At 41.3% G+C, this 20,774-nt stretch overlaps 1 protein-coding gene across 4 annotated transcripts in view; it reads left to right on the forward strand.

Annotated features, from left to right (window-relative positions):
- The window catches only part of kif21a (kinesin family member 21A), a 60,322-nt gene that overhangs the window by 32,559 nt on the left and 6,989 nt on the right, over nucleotides 1-20,774 (forward strand). The window contains exons 12-29 of one of the 4 annotated variants that reach the window (XM_082542466.1): nucleotides 677-764; nucleotides 872-986; nucleotides 3,391-3,579; nucleotides 4,224-4,423; nucleotides 4,892-4,999; nucleotides 5,102-5,170; nucleotides 5,316-5,461; nucleotides 6,227-6,371; nucleotides 6,720-6,914; nucleotides 7,670-7,771; nucleotides 8,647-8,812; nucleotides 9,458-9,478; nucleotides 10,198-10,255; nucleotides 10,603-10,657; nucleotides 10,745-10,944; nucleotides 11,569-11,694; nucleotides 16,530-16,666; nucleotides 17,228-17,402. In XM_082542466.1, coding sequence (XP_082398592.1) covers nucleotides 677-764; nucleotides 872-986; nucleotides 3,391-3,579; nucleotides 4,224-4,423; nucleotides 4,892-4,999; nucleotides 5,102-5,170; nucleotides 5,316-5,461; nucleotides 6,227-6,371; nucleotides 6,720-6,914; nucleotides 7,670-7,771; nucleotides 8,647-8,812; nucleotides 9,458-9,478; nucleotides 10,198-10,255; nucleotides 10,603-10,657; nucleotides 10,745-10,944; nucleotides 11,569-11,694; nucleotides 16,530-16,666; nucleotides 17,228-17,402 — 2,295 coding nt within the window. The remainder of the gene's footprint in view (nucleotides 1-676; nucleotides 765-871; nucleotides 987-3,390; nucleotides 3,580-4,223; nucleotides 4,424-4,891; nucleotides 5,000-5,101; nucleotides 5,171-5,315; nucleotides 5,462-6,226; nucleotides 6,372-6,719; nucleotides 6,915-7,669; nucleotides 7,772-8,646; nucleotides 8,813-9,457; nucleotides 9,479-10,197; nucleotides 10,256-10,602; nucleotides 10,658-10,744; nucleotides 10,945-11,568; nucleotides 11,695-16,529; nucleotides 16,667-17,227; nucleotides 17,403-20,774) is intronic. The other 3 variants (XM_082542467.1, XM_082542469.1, XM_082542468.1) reach the window with 3 other exon arrangements.

A 20,774-nucleotide genomic window follows, 5' to 3' on the forward strand; every position in this document is an offset into this window, starting at 1 on the left:
TTTGCCACTTAATAAGCTTTAATCTCCTATTTTCAAACAATCTAAGGCTGGATGACAAAAAATCTGTATTAATCTTTTATTTTCTTTTTGATCACTTTACCCGGGTGTTTTTTGTGTGAAATGCTACCTTAGCATTGCTAACCCCCCGAGTTTGGATAAAATATTTATCCAACAGATCTGCTTCATGGATTTGGTTAAAACATTTATTTTTCGTACTGCATTTTCCTTCCATGCTTCTTTACTTTGCCAGTTTTGACCAGCCTGATGAGATGCCTCCCTTCTTTTGTTTAAAAATACTGTCTTTTGCACAATCAAGCTTATAAAATTGGAGCAATCCCAACTTATATTTTGTGGTCTTATCTAAGTCTCACTGTGTAAGACTTGTTTATGTTTTCTCACAGAGACGAGTGTCTGCAGCAATCGAGTCATTGGAAACTAAACCTTGCATTGTGGTGAAACCAGTCAAAAAGCTTCTTTGCCAAAAAGACAGTATTTTCCCTGATGTTAAAGATGCCATGCACAGATATGTTACTTACTACTGCGTTTATCCAGAAAATGAACGTTTCTTTATTGCCAGCAGATTAACGTGCAATCCACTTCCTGCAGAAAAAGCTTCCAAGTTCTCTTCTTACATTACAAATGGAAAACTGATTACAACGTCTTTTAAATCTTTCAGCGTCAACAAAGAAGAAGTTCCTGACAATGAGCAAGAAAAGGGTACAGAGAAGGAAATGACAGAGAGGGCCAGTGAGGACACGGAAATGGTATGACGGACTTCATTATGTTCCTCCATTATTTATATAATCAACCTCGTATATACAGTGTACTAACTAGTACTTTGAAATAAAAAGGTATTTGTTTTATGCTGTAGGAGGTCCAGGATGGCAGTGACCATGAGGAGGGAGAGGAAGAGGAAGAAGAGGAGGAGGAAGAGATGGATGTAGAGGAGAGCTCTGATGACTCTGACTCAGAGTCAGATGAAAAAGGTATCCTGCATGAATTTTTCTTTTTATTGATTTAATGAAACTGTCTTTAAAGTGTCACTTGTAAGCTTCGACCCCCTTTTTCCCCCCATTCAGATGGAAGATTTTGAGCCAGCTGGTTACACGAGATCTCGTTTAAATTCAGTACATTAGCAACTGAAAACAGACATGTTATGAACCCTGTTTAAATGTGTTTGAAGTTCTCTTTATACTTGTGACCCTCACTCATAGGCCGGCCATCTAAATCATTAAACCTTTGAGAACCCACTGTTCATGTGATAGTTTTCTTCTGAGTGACCTGAGAATTTTCTCTCATTCTGTTCATTCTCATTGAGGTGCTTATTACCTTTACCAAGAAAGTGACGTTTTTGGTGGCATTTGCACGTGCCTATACACACAGTAGCTCAAGGTTTTGAATGAATTTTGATCAAACTTTGTTGGGATAGAGTAGGGTCATGTTAACTATCCACTGAAACTTGCCTTACATCCACCAAGATCTTTAAAGTCAGCTTAGGGCTGTGCGATATGACCAAAATCTTATATCCCAATATAAGAATTCTATCATCCCGATAACGATATAAATCACAAAAATGTAAAATTTTCTGTAAATTCTGTGAATCTCAGGCAGCTCGTCTTGCAGGAAGTGTTTCCAGCTGCGCGTCATGTAGCTGGACTCCAGTGTTTTAACAGATGCATGAAACTATACATTTTTAGACATAAGTTGTAAAGGCCTCCGTTTTCTTTGTGAGTATTTATTACACGGCGTGCTGCGGGGAAAAGCCTGTTCTAATGTTTGAGTCTAAGGTTTATTTTTTACCACCTGCCGGCTCTTTTTTAATTCTCATCCGTAAATAATCTGCTCTTTCACGTGATTCCGTTTATTTTGAAAAGTCTCAACAGGATCTTGAGCTTTATTGTGAAAGGTTTATGTGGAACATAAACAAGCGGACACGCGATGCTGTTACCATCGTTGTTGCTAACCACAACGCATAAAAACAGGCGCTTGTCCGTCTGTAGTGTGGTTATATTAAATATAAGAGAAAGAGAGAACTTTAAGAAATTAATAAAGCCACCACAGTGACCATCACAACGATGAAAAAATATTGCCGTGAACAGTTTATTTTGCGACACCACGAAACAAACGATAGCGTAAAATGAAACATAGACGTTTTTATATCGTCATCCGATATATATCGTTATATCGAACAGCCCTAAGTCAGCTTAATGATTTGTTGGCCTTACAAAGTGTGTTTTTACAGGCGTGATCTGTATTGTGAACATACAAAATGTACCGTATAAAGATTTAAAATATCATGCCACATTTGACCTCTGACCTCTCTTTCAAGGTCAATCATTTATTTTAAAATCATAGTGATAATAATGCTACATAGAGCTGTGTAAAACTCTTTCATACTGTCATTGTTTGTATTGACAACATAAAGGAATATTGGGAAGAACATATGGGAATTCTAAATCTCGCGTTATAGTTTGTATCCAAATATCATGTCACATTTGACCTCTGACCTCACTTTTACATTACACATCTGCTTTTCTTTCAAGTTGAAGAAAGTATTTCCAAGTCAATGAATCCATGTAAATGAAAAATTGTACTGAGAATTATGTCAGGTTTATTAAAGTGAGCTTCAACAGGACAAATACCATTTTAAAAAGGCTGCACTTTGTAGTGCAGTAAAAACAGCTGCAAACTTTTTAATCTATGTTTAAAAAGAACAAACCAAATTGAATATAAAGAAAATACAATGCTATTCCCTTAAAAGTAAACATTGTGCAGACAATGAACTGCCTTGGTGGGGGTTTGTGCTCACAGTGCTTCTTGTAAGGAGCATTTTTTGTTTTTAGGCTTCCAAACAGATACAAATTGTAATATTAGACAGTGTAAAAATTCAAGTACAAACTCCTGGTTACGTCCTGTTTTTCTGGGTTTTACATGGCTCATTATAGAATATACTGCCCTTCATGCATATACTCACTCCCAGACTTTGAGGGGTATATGCATGAAGGGCAGTGAGCAAAACAAAAATGTCTGCTTACATAAATTAAGACCCAATTACTCAATTAACAAAACTGGTTTACAAAAACATAATTTGATGTAATTGCTTGTGATGGTCTTTAGGCTCTGCCTAAAACTTTTTTAGGTTTAGCATTTCATGTTTTCAGGTGGGCAAAAACACCTTTTCTAAGATAAAATATGAAGTAGTACAAATTAATTTTCTTTCACTTCTTTTCAGTTTTCAAGTTGAACTTGGGACTAAACAAATGAAACCTGACTATGTGTAATCCAAGATTATTTAAATGGATCTTCTAACAACAATATACAAGAACTGCTTGAGATTTATGCCTGTACCTGTGGATGTCGATACTTAATCAGCTCGTCGGTGTCTCACAGAGAATTACCAGGCAGATCTGGCCAACATCACCTGTGAGATTGCCATCAAGCAGAAGCTGATTGATGAACTGGAGAACAGCCAGCGGCGTCTACACACACTGAAACAGCAGTACGAACAGAAGCTGATGATGCTGCAGTGCAAGATCCGAGACACCCAGCTGGAGAGAGACCGCGTCCTCCAAAACATGAGTAAGATGGCGAGGGAAATGGGAGGTCACATATCAGTCAGAGGGGAGAGCACTGCAGTGTGTGACATAATTTATTTACATGTGCTCTGACAGTTTGGATAAAATCATCCACCAGGAGGCACTTGTGGGTTTGGTTCATCATATCTCTGCCTCTGATCATCTTATTTCAATCTCAAACAGAAAGTATATACTTATTTGATCTGAGCCTTTGTTTTTCTTTAGTAATGAAAAACCTGTTTATGAACGTGTGCTGGCAGATGGGGACAGTTAATACATCAAAGTTTGTCTGAGACGGATTTTAAAAGAATGGATTTTAAAGCCAGACTTATTAGTTTTGTTAAAAAGCACACGCGCACACACACACACACACACACACACACTAGTTGACCAACTGTGTGTAAAACATGTTGTCTGCAAAGTTAAAGTGTGATTCTGTTCACGAACACTTTCTCCAGGTAGGTTTCCACGAAACAAAATCTGTTTTGTATTTTTAATTAATTAATTTTTATTTTTAGTAGCCTAATGTTGAGATTTCAGTTAGTCCACCTGCAGATAGCCAGGCACACACAGCTGGGGGAGCATGTCCCACAGCAGTGTTGGATTTAAAAAATGTTATAGTATTATATTTTTTCTGAATATTTTCAGGTTCAGTAGAAACTGGTACAGAGGATAAGGCTCGCAAAATCAAGGCTGAATATGAGAAGAAGCTGAGCATCATGAACAAGGAGCTTCAAAAGCTCCAGTCGGCCCAGAAGGAGCATGCCCGCCTACTCAAGAACCAATCACAGTACGAGAAACAGCTGAAGAAGCTTCAGATGGATGTGGCAGAAATGAAGAGGACTAAGGTATGGACTAAGGAGATATTTCAATCTTTTAAATCACGGCTTAAAACATATCTGTTTGAACTTGCTTTTTCTACCAGTTAAATCCTGGCCTTGTTTGCAGTGAGTTATTCTATTAATTTTTCTGTTTGTCTTGCGTTGTCTATGTTCTCTATCACTGTGTTGATGGTACAGCTTTACTTTGCTATAGCTATGTGCTATAGTTTACTCTTATTAGTGGTTTTTACCTGTGAACATAATTCCACACTTATATGACTCTGATGTTATAGTGTTAATTGTTTTATTGTTTTATTCTTTTATGTAAAGCACTTTGGCATGCCCTTGGCTTTTAAATGTGCTCTATAAATAAAGATTGTTGTTGTTGTATATAACTGTACCAGATATGACACTCATGTAAACTGGAGATGCGGGCTCTCTAGTTTACATGTGTGCTGTTACTAAGCCCAATATTGTTTAATATGATCTATCCAGGTCCGTCTTATGAAGCAGATGAAGGAGCAACAGGAGAAGAACAGGATGAACGAGTCTCGCAGAAACCGAGAAATAGCTTCTTTGAAGAAGGACCAGCGCAAGCAGGAGGTTAGTAACAGTCAGTTTATAAACTTCTGCAGTTATATCACGGTCTGTGCCACGAGTTTCATTACTTTCTTTGATGATACTATATTCATGTTTCCTCCTCAGCATCAGCTGAAGTTATTGGAAGCTCAGAAAAGACAGCAGGAACTTATTCTGAGGAGGAAGACTGAGGAGGTGAGAGGCATCAAAAAATATTTCTGACAGAGGAAGCAGATTGAACTTTTTTAATTGTACTTGTGAGACTGTAGATGCAAGCATATGTCCGGTATATGTTGTGTTTACACATTTTTTGGTGTGACAAGTAAGCTCTGTGTGTCAGGTGACAGCTCTGAGGAGGCAGGTCAGGCCTACCTCGGGTAAGGTGATCCGAAAGGTCAATCTTCCAGAACCAGTCCAGGACTCCTCACACAGACCCCCCTCTGGACGCATGTACTCCTCCAGCAACAGTGCTCCCAATGGCACTTGGTGAGTCTGTGTGCACGCAAATGTTTGCTTGAGTGCATAATTTTTTACTTTTTTAAAGAGGCTGGCTGGAAGGAAGGTTCTGAGATGTACACATTGCAGAAATTTTCAGGAAACAGTGAACACCCTACCTGCCTCATTTCATAAAATGAAACCTAAATCTCTTCTTCAGTTATTTGCATCTGTGATTAGTACCCCAGGAGATTGCTGCAGGGAAAGATCATCTAATCTAAACAAGACTTTAAACTTCAAAAATGTCCCTGGATGGCACGACCGTGCTGCCCAAAGATCTAGGCAAAACTGTGGCTAGCAGTTGAAATTCTTATTAACAGTATAGCTTTAGAGTTGAATTGGTGGATAAAAGTATGGATAAACGGTTACAAGTATAAGCTGACCGCATGAAATGAAAGATAAACAGATGAATGTTATTAGGTAAAACATACGGTTAGTAGTTTAAAGTATTAACACACGGATGGCTATTATGTAAAACTTTTAGCTGTCAGAATGAATAAAAAAATCTATATATTTGATAAATTCTTAATGTGTACTAATTAAATATCCTAAAAGGATAAATAGTTGAAACACTTCACTAATCCTAAATTATGTCCAAATCCACTTTAAAATGCACACAATGTGAACATTTGAGTTGTTGTCGATGGAGGGTTTCTTAATCACTTTCTACATTCTCCCTGGATTTGTACATTTAGGTGTTAAATAAGTGGCTGTATTAATCGGACAGTTTACTGATGAGTGATGCTGCATGTACAGGTCTTCTTACAGGCGCACAGGAAGTGTTTACAGCACCAGAATGGCTCGCAACAAATGGCAGTCCCTGGAGCGGCGTATCTCTGATGTCATCATGCAGAGGATGACCATCTCTAACATGGAAACCGACATGAACCGCCTTCTCAAGGTAAAAACCTAAAGCAGGACAGTTGTATAGATTTTGAATGTTAGCAGATCAGGAGAAAGACCTAAAAGATATCTTGCTAGACGCCTGGAAGACATTAAATTGTTCTTTTATTTTCAGTAGGGAAATTTTAAAATCTATGACCTTGTGGCTGTTGTTAAGCGTAATGCAGCAAAAACAGTTGTTTCATTTAATATTGCTCTGCATCCTTGTGTGTTTCCTTATCAATGAGCTTCAAAGAACATGTCATTGCTTTAGGTTAATTTAATCATCGTCTGTGACTTTTCCCATATTCAGAAATGACTCAGTGATTGAAAATATATAAGAATTTGTTTCATTTTTAACACACAGCAAAGGGAGGAGCTCACCAAGCGCAAGGAGAAGGTCCTCAGGAAGAGGGACCGGCTGCTCAGAGAGGGGCCAGAGGCAGAGAAGACTGTTCTTCCCATCAATGAGGAAGTGGAAGCATTGACAGCCAACATTGATTATATTAATGACAGTATTGCAGATTGTCAGGCCAACATCATGCAGATGGAGGAAACCAAGGTGAGAGAGCCTGCTGATTCTGGAAATTGGCAGCCAGATATTGAAAACCTCAGACGGGTTGTTTAGCTTGTTTTAAGCCTTTTTTTCCTGAACTGAGATGTTTTCAGGCCTGCTTCCAGAATAAAACGACCGGGTGTGAATCAGCAGTTAGTGATGGTGATCTCTGCCTATACAGATTAATAGGACGACCCTCGGGAAAAACCTGGAAACTGTTCAAACTGGTCGTCAAATTGCATCTTTGTTGATTATATAGTGAGGTGTCAAAACTTGGGCAGAGGGGAGGTCGCCAGATACCATCTATATAAAAGAAATGGATAGACTATGGAACGTGAATGACCTTCATTATGTCACAATCAGCTGAAATTCAGCGTTCTTAGCACTTGCTGACTGAAGAGTAAATTTGAAAGAATATATCTTTGATTTAAAATAGTTTCTTCTTTTGTATTTCTTCTTTTTTAAGTTGTATAAAGGGTGTTTCACTCTAACTCAGGAGAGCCCATACACATTTTTACTGTCAGGAAAACTATGAGAGAGTCAATACTGAAACTGTAACAACAACTTCATAGCACAAACACAGTGCCTGAAGTACCGTGGACTCCAGTTCCAAGAGAAAAAGTTGGCTTTCTCTGATTATTTTGCTAAAAATATGCGTTGTAGCACATAATAAACAACATATGGGCATGTTAACAAGGTTGGAAATTAAATTTCATTTCTGTTAACTATGGTCTTCAAATGTTACTTTTTCTTTCTCCCAGGAGGAGGGTGATTCTGTGGACGTCTCTGCTGTGATTGGTTCTTGTACACTGACAGAGGCTCGTTTTCTCCTTGATCACTTCATGTCAATGGCAATTAACAAGGTACCCTCCTTCAGAAAGAGAAATCACACCTGTTCAGTGAAAACATCACCATTTCCTCTCCTTATGAATAACATACAACAAACATGATTATACATAGATGTTATTTAGCTTACGTGTCTTTTATGTGCAAAATAGTAGAAACCTCTGTATGTAGAAAGAAATGCAGTTGTATAGTAACAGAAACTGTAGGACACCAGTTGACTGTAGGTGGGTTGTAAGCGACCAGGGGGAGAAGATGATAATAATAATAATAATTATACATTTTATTTGAAATGCGCCTTTCAAAACACTCAAGGTCGCTGTACACAGTAGAATAAAAGCAACATAAAAGCAAGAAGTTTACAGAATCATAAAAGCATAAGACATAAACAAATAAAAATAGGAGAGTGGAAAGGTTATGTGGGATAAGCTATTTTGTACAAGTGGGTTTTGAGTTTGGACTTAAAGAGAGAGAAGGAAGAGATGTTTCTTAAATCAGGAGGTAGGGAATTCCAGAGTCATGGAGCAGAGCAGCTGAAAGCCCTGCTCCCCATGGTTGCAAGACGGGGGGAAGGGACGGAGAGTGAAAGGGAAGAAGATCTGAGACAACATCTCATGTTGTTGTTGTTTGTTGTTCCTTCACTGTTGATCTTTTATTTAACCAGAATTCAACTTGGATAATTTTTTTTATTAATAACTGATAAAAATTGCCACTGCTGTACAGTAGTCATACAGCCCAAGTATCAGCAATATGACATGCAAGCTCATTTGCATATGTGCACGATATTAAGTTGTAGCATCTGTTCCATGCATTAACTCAGAAACTTCCAACTCTAACCAAAAAATGAAATGAAATGCAGATGAAATGGCCTGACACTGTGGTCTGACCTCTTCAGGGCCTGCAGGCAGCTCAGAGGGAGTCTCAGGTGAAGGTGATGGAGGGCAGATTGAAGCAGACTGAAATTACCAGCGCCACACAGAACCAGCTGCTCTTTCACATGCTGAAGGAGAAGGCAGAGTTTAACCCAGAGCTGGACGCGCTGCTGGGGAATGCTTTGCAAGGTAGAATAAAAAAAAATGAAAAGATACAATAAAATAAAAACGTATCCAGTTTGGACCAGGCCCTGCCCACCCACTGAAAGTGTCACTGATATCATGCTAGGCAAAGCTGAGATTAGAATTTAATTCTGGGATGTTTTAGATCTATTTCTCTCCCTGAGTGTACGTGTTTAAATTTAGCAGCATAAATGTTGCTTTCATACTCTTGTTAGAAATGATTTTGCTGTCAGGAGGTGCACTGGGTAACTGGTCAGTTGCATGATTGGGCCTTTTGAGGTGATATTGCTTGTTGCCTTCTGCCGAATAGAAGCTGGCGTCCCTGTTGTACAACCGACAGTTAATTCCATGGTTACATTTTGGTGCTGTGTACACAAGTATATACGATCACATTAGTATAATACTGTTTCTATTTACATGCTTGTAATTAAAGCTGATTACTTCTTTTTGTTTTGATATTGAATTTGCCAGCCTCTGTTCGGTAGGATGCTCTGACAGTTGGTGCATTTTATTTTATTTTTATATCTTTTTTTATCGATTTATTTATTTATTTATTTCGAATTTTGGGGGATGGTTTTTGATTTGTGCGTTGCCTTTTTCTGTTCCCCCATCTTTTCTTTTCCCTTTTTTTGTTTTCTTATGTGTTTACAGAGCTAGGTAACATCCCGCCTGGTAAGTGAAACCCTATTGGACTCTAATCGGTTATGAATGCATGGTTCCTTCCCTTTGCACTTTGAGAACTAACTGAACATAACATAAACAGGTGCATGAGGTGCAGTGCAACCAGGCTCCCCTCCATGTGTTGGCTGAAGCTTTCCCCTCTCCTTATCTGGATACACTCCTCCTACCCTCTGTCCTCCCCCTCCTCCTTGCAGCTCACATGTGCTACAGCCTCCATGTTTTAGCACCTGCTAACCCCAGACTCTTCTACAGGAACCATATAACGTGGATATTTTGCTCTGTTAGACCTTGTAGGTCAGCTGACCCATCAGGACCAGCAGACTAATGATTTCTTGCACTCGTCCACCCTGTTATCTCATGTTGGTTCTTTTACATTCATATCAGCTCCCTTACATGTCTCTTTAAAATCTTCCCAATATGACCTCTCTCTGACTTTGAACCTCATCTGTTTTTGAGCCATTTGGTATTAATGAGCTCGGCGAGGGCCAGGTTTATCAATTAAACAGCATGGCGCTGTGCTGACATCACCCCTCATCTGCTTCATCTGTTCATTTTTCTACATGTTATACAAAAGAAATCAAAATTGCAAAGGTTAAAAGTTAAGTTAAGTCTCTAGCAAAGTATACTTACTAAGAACCATTTTAGCTGACCAGTCATCTCAGCTAAATCACTCCATCTAATATTCTCTGTTCACGGATCTCATCTGACAGAAAACGGGGACGATAGCAGCAGTGACGAATCTGCCCAGAGCCCCTCTGCAGAGGGAAAGTAAGTCTGTTATAGTGCTTAAAAAGTACTATAACAATGTATTTGTAGATTTAAAATATTATCTTGTGGCATATTTTGTCACATTTATGTTAAGTTGCTTCAGTAGTTCATGAATTGTTATATTATTGCATTATATACATATGATGTTTTATTGTATCTTTTAATGAAATTGCATTTTGTCTTTTATGTTCACATTAATGTTTATACTATTCTTATAATTAACTTGTTAATTATGAGAAGTATTGTTTAATTATACTGCAAAGCAGTAAAGCAGAGAGGAGCAGTGTAGTCCAAGCACATTCTATAATGAGTGTTTGCATTAAAAAACTTGTCTGTATTTCCTCCAGCACTCTGGCTACAGATTTCATGAAACTTTGTGGAGAGACCAAAACAAGAAATAAGGTATTGTAGAGTTTGTTGCACATGTTTGATGCCTTATCCTAAAACCATTTCTGTATTTTTAATTGTTCACTTATCTGTGCTGTACAGGCTCGCAGGAGGACGACCACTCAGATGGAGTTGCTCTACGCTAACAGTGACTCTGCCCCTGATGCACCTACTGTCGACTTTTCTAGTCCGATGTTGCCGTTAGCTGAAACACCCGATGCGGGCGGAGACATGGACTTGTCAGGCTCAGTCAGGGACTACGCAGCTCTCTCCCCTGGCTTTTCCTCTAAAATGGGCAGCATGTAAGTTCAGGCCCTGCACTCTTACTAACAGATTCATTCCTCCTTCTCTTTTTCCTGCATGTTGTTCTTTGCTTCTTTGCTTTATTTGGTTATATATTGTTTACAAGCACCTTCACATTTTGCTATACCTTACAGCAATTGATGAATCTATTTGAGAAAAGCATGTAGAGACGAGCAAATATTTTGTATTGCTTGATTATTACTGTGCCCTGCAAAAGTCTCCCTTGCCGTTCCTCATTCCAGGTCAGTTGCACACTAATAAAAGAAATACTAACCAGGCTGCATTAAATGTCTCGTGACAAGCAGTGCTTTAAAATGGAGCCAGTTGCTTTATGTAAGAATAAACCTTAGCTGATAATAATCCATCAAAAATGATACAGTTAGAATTATATTTGTGGATGTGCAGCACACACTGCACTCATTGTTAAACATGAGCTTGACGAAGAACCATCACTGTTTTGGAACTGTAACATCAGGTAACTGTATTTCTGTGTGTACTGCATGCTCATCTCGTCATTGTTGCCATTATTTTGTATTGGTTTCATTTCCATTTGTTTTAAAAATCTTTTTTTTGTTATATTATCTGTGTTGTTTGTGGATAAATCGGTAAAACTGAACATTCAGTTCTGGCTCCAGAAATCTGCCAGGCGTGGAAAAGCGAGCTCCTGAGCCTTCCCCGCTCTCGCGCAGGAAGACCTATGACAAGGCACAAGCAGCGGCTGAAAGGGCAAAGGTCAAGGACATTAAACAGTAAGAGCTTGATGCCATCATCCTGGCTACAGAGCTTAAAGACAAAACTACTTCACTTTGACCCTACTAATACTCCTCCTTCTGGTTTCCTGGTTTGGAAAAGCATGTGGTGTCACCTACATAATGCTCTGCATCTTGTTTGATGACCGTCACATGCCAAGCTCTATGCTTCATTTGAAGTAATTTTTTCCCAACTTAAATAACACGTATCTTCTCTGAGCTCTAATGTTGAAAGCTGGTGATTACTGTATTTTTGATAGTTTGGGATCAAATTCATTGTTTGCTTGCTAATTGATTCGCTTGTTCCTGATGTCCTGTTCAGAAATCGCTCTCTTTACTTTTCTTTATCTCACCAGTAAGTTTTCCAGCGTAAGATTCAAATAGAAAGATTGAACAGTGAGCGAACAGTTATTATAAAACTGGCTGTGCATCAACTGAAAAATACTGACAGCAGTTTTTGATTATATCTTAAGAATTCTTCTTCATTGCCTGTCGTCCTGTTTTAGAATATGAGCAACTTCAAAAATATTAGTGCTGTGAAAGTGGTCAAGATGTATTTGTAGTACAGACTTGCAGATTAAATCTAAGTGGTTTGTCCAAGTAATGAAAAATAACAATTGCATTAACTATTTAGGAATCATAATTATTACATGTGAGCATTATGTCAGTATCTGTAATTATACCCAAGAGTCTTGATTGCAGTGGTTTTGAGGGTTACTGTTTAAAGGTAGTGTATAAAAGCTCATGACTAGATGTCAGTAGATTGCAGTCAACTGAATTCTATTCTTACCCTTCCCAATTTTAAGCACCTAATCCTAGATACAGTGGTCGGTTAAGGACAAACAATGCTGGCCGTCGAGTGTAGACTGCCAATCTGCCGTTTACCTCATCAGTATGCTGCTTGTTTACATCCATTTAATCTGGAGGAGGCTGTAAACCTTCTGAGTCTGATACGAGTTTATGAATCAGTGAAGCTCACTGATGTCTAATGACAATACTGAGGTTAGTTGTTGAGTTTTAGTGGATTTTGTTGCACTTAGCTACTCTTAGCTGGTGTCACTGAAACTTTATTTGCAGTCGCTGTAACGTTGTTGGACTCGGACACTTGGTGAATAAACTCAGAGGGAAAGTGAGATTTTTATTTTTTTATTTTATTTTTTAAAAACATTTGAGTCCAACATTAGTTGGAATAATGTTAGCTTATAACCAGCAAGGCTCTGGTTTAGTTTTATTGTCTAATCTGCTGACAATAAGTAATTGTGACAATATTCAAAATAATTAAACATGTTTATGCGCATTTTTGTTTATTAGAGCCCTGATATCATTTCAGGAGGTGACGCTTGAGGTGAGGAGGATAAGGTGGAAATGAAGAAGAGAGAGATAAAAATATACATGTACAAATATTAAATTGTTTGTGGTCTTTTACAAGTTTATGGATGCGTTTTTATGACATGGCAGGAAAATGCCAGCAACAAGCCGCCTTGTATGGGAAGCATCCTGGGTTGCTGCATTTAAATTGTTTGTGTTTTGACCATTAGGCAAGGACACCCAACAGGATAAACTCTCTAGGCTACAGCATGGCATTTACTCTGCCACCACCCTCAGGCTAAACATGACATTTTTGTTAAAACGAGTCTCTTCATTTTTCTCTTCTTCTTTTTTTCATCCACCATCCACCAATTTCTTTCTGGTGTGCAGTGTAGTCACACACATGCTCAGCTATTGTTAGATTTAAGCAGTCATTAAAAGCTGTTTTGACACAAGATGAATCATTTTTCTTTAAATATATTCCAAAAATTACAGTGTTCAGATTTTTCTCCCAGAGCTCTAATTTGACCTCATTAAAGATGGATTTGGGGGGAAAAGTGTTGCGTATGCTGGGAAGATGGTAAAACCTGTTGAACTGGGGGATTTAGGACTGCATATAAATAAGGTTTTCAGTGAAACAAGGATAATAAATGCCTGAGGTCTGCCAGGCTTTTTGTGTAAAAAGAGAATAAATTGTTGCTCTAAAACAGGAACTTTAATGGCATGATGATTTGTTGACAGAATGATAGTTGCTTACACTGTCAACCAACTGGTAATCTTAAGACACCAGACTGAGCAGCAAACATTTCAGTAATCCTTATTAGCTTCAGATGAGTGTGAACAAGTGACAACGCCTTACTGCCAAAACCATCCTGCTGGTGGCTTCGATGACATAAATGCAGCATGTGCATCTGCTCTCTTCATGCAGTCCTGCCACACTCCTGCCAGCAGTGTTTTAACAGCTTAGTCCACAGTTTAATTATGCAGTAGCTTAATTGGAAGTGATTCTGCCTTCCTTCAGAAACCTGAAGAGCTGCCTGCCATTTCCTGTCTCTCCCCTACTGCTTTTCTCAATAGCCACTTAAGCCGTATGACAGGTTACCTAAGGCATACTGCAAATGTTGTGCAGGATCAGATGGGCTTTCTGAAATGTTATTTTGTTAAATGCTGGCCAAATGCTTACTCTGTCCCAAGTAACTGCAATGATGTTTTGGTTAATACATGTGGATTTTGTACATAAATATAATAAAAGACAATGTCAGACATTCAAAGTTTATAAAAGCATATTGTACCATTGTAAAGTGGAGCCTGTATGCGTGCAGAAACATTTAAGACCATATTGTTTTTGATTCTTTGGCTAAAAGACTGCAGAAGAGATAGGTAGCCACTGTGACATCTATTTAGTTTCAGATTTTGTATTTTAAAGGCTCAAACTTTTAGTCCAGCAATGTTTGTAGCCCAGAGACATTGACATCTCTCAATTAGTGCGAACGCTTAAAATACATGGTATAAAACATAGTCGTGGCTTCTGTAATTGGAAAAAAGAAGCCAGTGTGAAAATACCTTAAATCTATACGCTGAAAGCTGTGAGGTGTTGTTTACAAAATATGTCTGGTGCTACTGAAGTCTCTGGGAAAATGGCTTTGATTTGACCTCTGTAAACACTGTCCTGTTGAGTTTATAGGCTCAGTCACTCATTAAAAAAAAAGTCTGTTTCCAAAGAGATTTATCTGTGGTATTAAAACCACATGCTCATTGGATAGCTTGTCACTCACTAATTATTGGCAAGTTTTAGAGTCAGAACTGCACCACCTCATCACATCAAGCTTTTTTCAACCAAGATGGCTGTGATGGAAACACTCAGGTCGAGGACTCAAAATGCACAAGCTCCTTAGACCATATCGATAGCAAACAGAAAATGTTTGTCATCTGATTCCTCTGAACTGGAGAGATCCACTTCAGTGACTTCAGTTAGCTGAGATGAGGCAGAGAAGAGGCCTTTCAGCCACAGTTGTCACACTTATTAATCAAAGTTGCAGCTCCTCTAACAAACTAATAAAGCGCTTACAAATTCTAAAAGGCACTCCTACTTCTCCATCCACAATCCATAGTCACGTTATATTAGCTGCTACACTCTGCTTAATGGAAAGTACATTCTCAGTGTGTGTGCAACGTCATTATGTATGTGAAGACATAATTTATCAGATTTGGAAGTAAAAGCTTTGGAAAACTATTACTAAATCGCTTTGGTAAAAATCTGTATAATTCCAATCGCTTTATGGAAGGTAGAAGTAATTGATGGGTATGGAAAATATAGATGCTCAGTATATTACACTAAAATGTATTCCTCCCATGTGTTATGTTTTTAAAATGCCTTTTTATTCATGGGTACACGCTCACACTACAATTAGCTCTTCTCGAGGTTGCACTGCAGATAACAACTCAGGAACTCAGGAATAGGAAGCAGTTAGTTTTATAATCAGTAGCTAATCAGCCCCCAGGAATATCAGAATATCATCCCCTCAGGGATGCCTGCACCTGTCCTTCAGCTTCCTCCTACAGTAGCTTTGCTCCACTCTCTGATTTCAAACAAGTATGAATACTTTCTTTTTGGGCTGTTGCTGATTTGCCATACCTATCCATCTGTTTTCTTCCCCTTAGCCAGTTCATGGTGAGAGTCTGGCTGGAGCTTGTTCCTGGAGCATGCCAGTCTGTTGCAGGCTGCAGGGCTGTTCTTTGGTTTTGTTCTCTCTGGGGTTTCTTCCCCCACTGCTTTGGCAACTTTGTGCGAGAGTTACCCAGGAAAAAAACAAACATGTTAAAACATGATTAAAATCAATGAATGGATGTCTTCTCCAAGACCATAAGATAATTGGAACAAAGCCAAACAGCGTCACTGTGTTTAGTGCATTGTTGGTATTGAACCTGAACCCTCTGCAGTCCTCTCCTGTGACTTCTGTGGAAGACTACAAAGCTCTCCAGAAATATGAAAAAGAGAAAACAGAAAAACAGATGTTTTTTCTCACATCTGTGAAGTTTTTCAGGCTTCAAGCCTGAAGAACAAAAACCTACTAATGATAAGTGTCATCGTTTGGATAGCTCATGCTGCAGATTCGCTGGTTATGAAATTTTACAATTACACTATCACAGCCAGCCAATTAGTGATCAACCAGGCTTACTGAGATGCTGCAGAATTCTCAGTCCCCGATAAGAAGACTCCATGGGTTTCCAGTGATCACCTGTCTTCGGCTCTTTGGGTGTTTCAATCAATTATAGGCTGCAAAAGAAATCATCTCGATTATTTATAGGTTCTTGGCTTGTCTTTCCTTTCTTTCAACACAAGGGTGACTCCTTTCACAGCTGTCTCATCATTTTTCTCTTATTTTCATCTCTTTCTATTTTTGGTTTGCATCACTGAGAGAGCTGCATGAGTCTGTTGTGTGAATTTGTTGGAGTTTTTTTTCTTCTTTTTTTACTTTGCCATGTGTGATGCTGCCCTTTATGATGGTGGTTTGTTTGTTTTCCAGGGGCGTCATTAACCCGGTCCCACCCACCAAGAGCAGCCGGTCGTCGACATTACAGTGTGTTCATGTGGCGGAGGGACACAGTAAAGCTGTTTTATGTGTTGACTGCACTGACGACCTGCTGTTCACAGGATCCAAAGGTTAATGCTCACAATCCTCCCTCCTTCCTTCCTTCTTTCACCTCCTGACTCTAATCTTACACCTCTAATCAGTATTCTTCAGATGCCTTCTTGTTACAGCTATGGTAATTTATTACACTTGGACATGGTGTTGTGTTATTATATAACAGCATAACACCACATATAAAAGCCAATAAGGATTAATTAGGATTGTCATATGGTGGATAAATGAGGTGATGGAACATAAATGACATTGTCCAAGCCACAACATTGTTATGGTGATGGAGCTTTTAAGCATAACAAATGGATTTTAATGTGCAGGAAATCGGCTAGAGTGCCAATTTATCCCAGCAGGATTAATTGTGCATTCCAAGTGCAAGAAGGTGCTGTCCAGCTCTGTTTAGTTTTGCTGTCAGTTAAAATGGATTTTGTTTTGTATCCCTTGCACCGTGATAAATTTTATCCAATCAGTTTTGTTGTGGCGCTCTTCAGTTTTGACATCCCGTTCTCAGAAATGTTCTCTGTATTTTAATATTGTCATAAATCACAGTGAAAATGACAAGATGGTGTTTTAATTTGCAGACCGGACCTGTAAGGTGTGGAATCTGGTGACGGGTCAGGAGATAATGTCTCTAGCGGGTCACCCCAACAATGTTGTGTCAGTCCGTTATAGCTCTAGTTTGGTCTTTACCGTCTCTACCTCCTACATCAAAGTCTGGGACATTCGGGACTCGGCCAAATGCATCCGCACACTAACGTGAGTAAGACTATTTATTATGGACTGATGAACATTATGTTCACTTTCCTGGCACACACTTTCTGTATAGTTTCTATATAGCAAACTTACAACCCCGTCAGTTGGTATAGTTAAGCTTTATGTACTTAATATGGATAAAATAATAAGCACTTTAGTTTTCACACTTTTCTCTTGTTTCCCAAATATTTTTCTTTCCAAATCATTGAAAATGTTAAGTTGTACAGTCTATGGATTTGTTATTGTTTTAGCAGTATTTCTTTAGCTTTAAAGAAAATGAACATCAATTTGAGTTATACCCTTTAAAGCAGGAGTCCTGCAGGTTTTAGATATCACCCTGGCTCAGCACACCTGAATCAAATGATTAGTTCATTACCAGGCCTCCGGAGAACTTCAAGACATCTTGAGGTGGTAGCTGCCATTTAAATCAGCTCTGTCTGTGAATCGCTACCTTATCGTGGTGGAGGGGTTTGTGTATCCCTTCGGATATGTTGTCTGGGGGCTTTTGCCCCCAGGAAGGAGCCTGAGTTAGTGCGTGAGGTTGAGAGGTACCAGCTAGATATTGTCGGGCTCACCTCTACGCATAGCTTGGGCTCTGGAACCAGTCTCCTGGAGAGGGGCTGGACTCTGTCTCAGTCTGGAGTTGCCCCTGGTGAGAGGCGGCGGGCTGGGGTGGGTATTCTAATATCCCCTCGGCTTGCTGGCGGTACGTTGGGGTTTTTCCCGGTGGATGAGAGGGTTTGTTCCCTGCGCCTTAGGGTCGGGGAACGGGTCCCGACTGTCATCTGCGCTTATGCGCCGAGTGGCAGATCAGAGTACCCAGCCTTCTTAGAGTCCCTGGGTGGGGTGCTGGAAAGTGCTCCACCTGGAGACTCTGTTGTCCTGCTGGGAGACTTCAGTGCTCACGTGGGTAACGACAGTGAGACCCGGAGGGGCGTGATTGGGAGGAACGGCCTCCCTGATCTGAACCTGAGCGGTGTTTTGTTATTGGACTTCTGTGCAAATCACAGTTTAGCCATAACGAACACCTTGTTCGAACATAAGAGTGTCCATAAGTGCACGTGGCACCAGGACGCTCTAGGCCACAGGTCGATGATCGATTTTGTAATCGTATCACCAGACCTGTGACCATATGTTCTAGACACTCAGGTAAAGAGAGGGGCTGAGCTGTCAACTGATCACCACCTGGTGGTGAGTTGGATCAGGCGGCGGGAGAGGATGCTGGACAGACCCGGTGCACCTAAACACGTAGTGAGGGTGTGCTGGGGACGTCTAGCAGAGGCCCCAGTCGGCAAGATCTTCAACGCACACCTCCGGCAGAGCTTCAACAGCATTCCGAGGGAGACTGGGGACATTGAGTCCGAATGGACCATGTTCAGCGTCTCCATTGCCGAAGCTGCTGCATTGAGCTGCGTCCGCAAGGTGGTTGGTGCCTGCTGTGGTGGTAAGCTCCGAACCAAATGGTGGACACCAGAGGTGAAGGGAGCCACCAGGCTGAAGGAGTCCTATCGGGCTTGGCTACCCTGTGGGACTCCGGAGGCAGCTGACAGGTATCGACAGGCCAAGCGAAATGTGGCTTGGGCAGTGGCTGAAGCAAAAACTCGGGTGTGGGAGGAGTTTGGAGAGGCTATGGAAAAAGACTTTCGGACTGCCTCGAAGAGCTTCTGGCAAACCGTCAGACGTCTCAGGAGGGGAAAGCGGTGCTCTACCTGCACTGTGTATAGTGCTGGCAGAGCGCTGCTGACGTCGACTGAGAAAATTGTCAGGCGGTGGAAGGAATACTTAGAGGACCTCCTTAATCCCACTGACACGTCTTCCAAGGAGGAAGCAGAGTCTGGGGATGAGGGGAATGACCCGCCAATTTCCGGAGGCGCGGTCACTGAGGCAGTTAAACAACTCCTTGGTGGCAGAGCCCCTGGTGTTGATGAGGTCCGCCCCGAGTTCCTGAAGGCTCTGGACGTTGTAGGGCTGTCCTGGTTGACACGCCTCTGCAATGTTGCATGGAGATCAGGGGCAGTACCCCTGGACTGGCAGACCGGAGTGGTGGGCCTCATCTTTAAGAAGGGGGACCGGAGGGTGTGTTCCAACTACAGGGGGATCACACTCCTAAGCCTCCCTGGGAAAGTCTATGCCAGGGTGCTGGAAAGGAGAGTTCGTCCGCTAGTCGAACCTCTGATACAGGAGGAACAATGCGGTTTTCGTCCTGGTCGCGGAACACTGGACCAGCTCTTTATCCTCTCCAGGATACTTGAGGGTGCATGGGAGTTTGCCCAACCAGTCTACATGTGTTTTGTGGACTTGGAGAAGGCATTCGACCGTGTCCCTCGGGGTGTCCTGTGGGAGGTGCTGCGGGTGTATGGGGTGTCTGGCCCATTGCTACGGGCCATTCGATCCCTATACAACCGTTGCAAGAGCTTGGTTCGCATTGCCGGCAATAAGTCGGACTCGTTCCCAGTGGGTGATGGGCTCCGCCAGGGCTGCCCTTTGTCACCAATTCTGTTCATAATTTTCATGGACAGGATTTCTAGGCGCAGCCAAGTGGCGGAGGGCTTTCGCTTTGGTGGCCTCAGAATCTCATCTCTGCTTTTCGCGGATGATGTGGTTCTGTTGGCTTCATCGGGTGAGGGCCTCCAGCTCGCACTGGAACGGTTCGCAGCCAGTGTGAAGCAGCGGGAATAAAGATCAGCACCTCCAAATCTGAGGCCATGGTTCTCAGCCAGAAAAGGGTGGAGTCCCCACTCCGGGTCGGGGATGAGTTCCTGCCCCAAGTGGAGGAGTTCAAGTATCTCGGGGTCTTGTTCGCGAGTGATGGGAGAAGGGAGCCGGAGATCGACAGACGGATTGGTGCTGCAGCTGCAGTAATGCAGACGCTGCACCGGTCCGTCGTGGTGAAGAGGGAGCTGAGTGTAAAAGCGAAGCTCTCAATTTACCGGTCGATCTACGTCCCTACCCTCACCTATGGCCACGAGCTGTGGGTAGTGACCGAAAGAACAAGATCGCGGATACAAGCGGCGGAAATTAGCTTCCTCCAAGGGTGGCTGGCCTCTCCCTTAGGGTGAGAAGTTTGGCCATCTGGGAGGGGCTCAGAGTAGAGCCGCTGCTCCTCCACATTGAAAGGAGCCAGCTGAGGTGGTTCAGGAATCTGACAAGGATGCCTCCTGGGTGCCTCCTGGGTGAGGTGTTCCAGGCATGTCCCACCGGGAGGAGGCCATGGGGCAGACACAGGACACGCTGGAGAGATTATATCTCTTGGCTGGCCTGGGAACGCCTCGGTGTTCCCCCGGATAAGCTGGAGGAGGTGGCTGGGGAGAGGGAGGTCTGGGCTTCTCTGCTTAGGCTGCTTCCCCCGCGACCCGGCCCTGGATAAAGCGGATG

The sequence above is a fragment of the Aulonocara stuartgranti genome (assembly GCF_965226115.1).
Source record: "Aulonocara stuartgranti genome assembly, chromosome: 7".
Lineage (NCBI taxonomy): Eukaryota > Metazoa > Chordata > Actinopteri > Cichliformes > Cichlidae > Aulonocara > Aulonocara stuartgranti.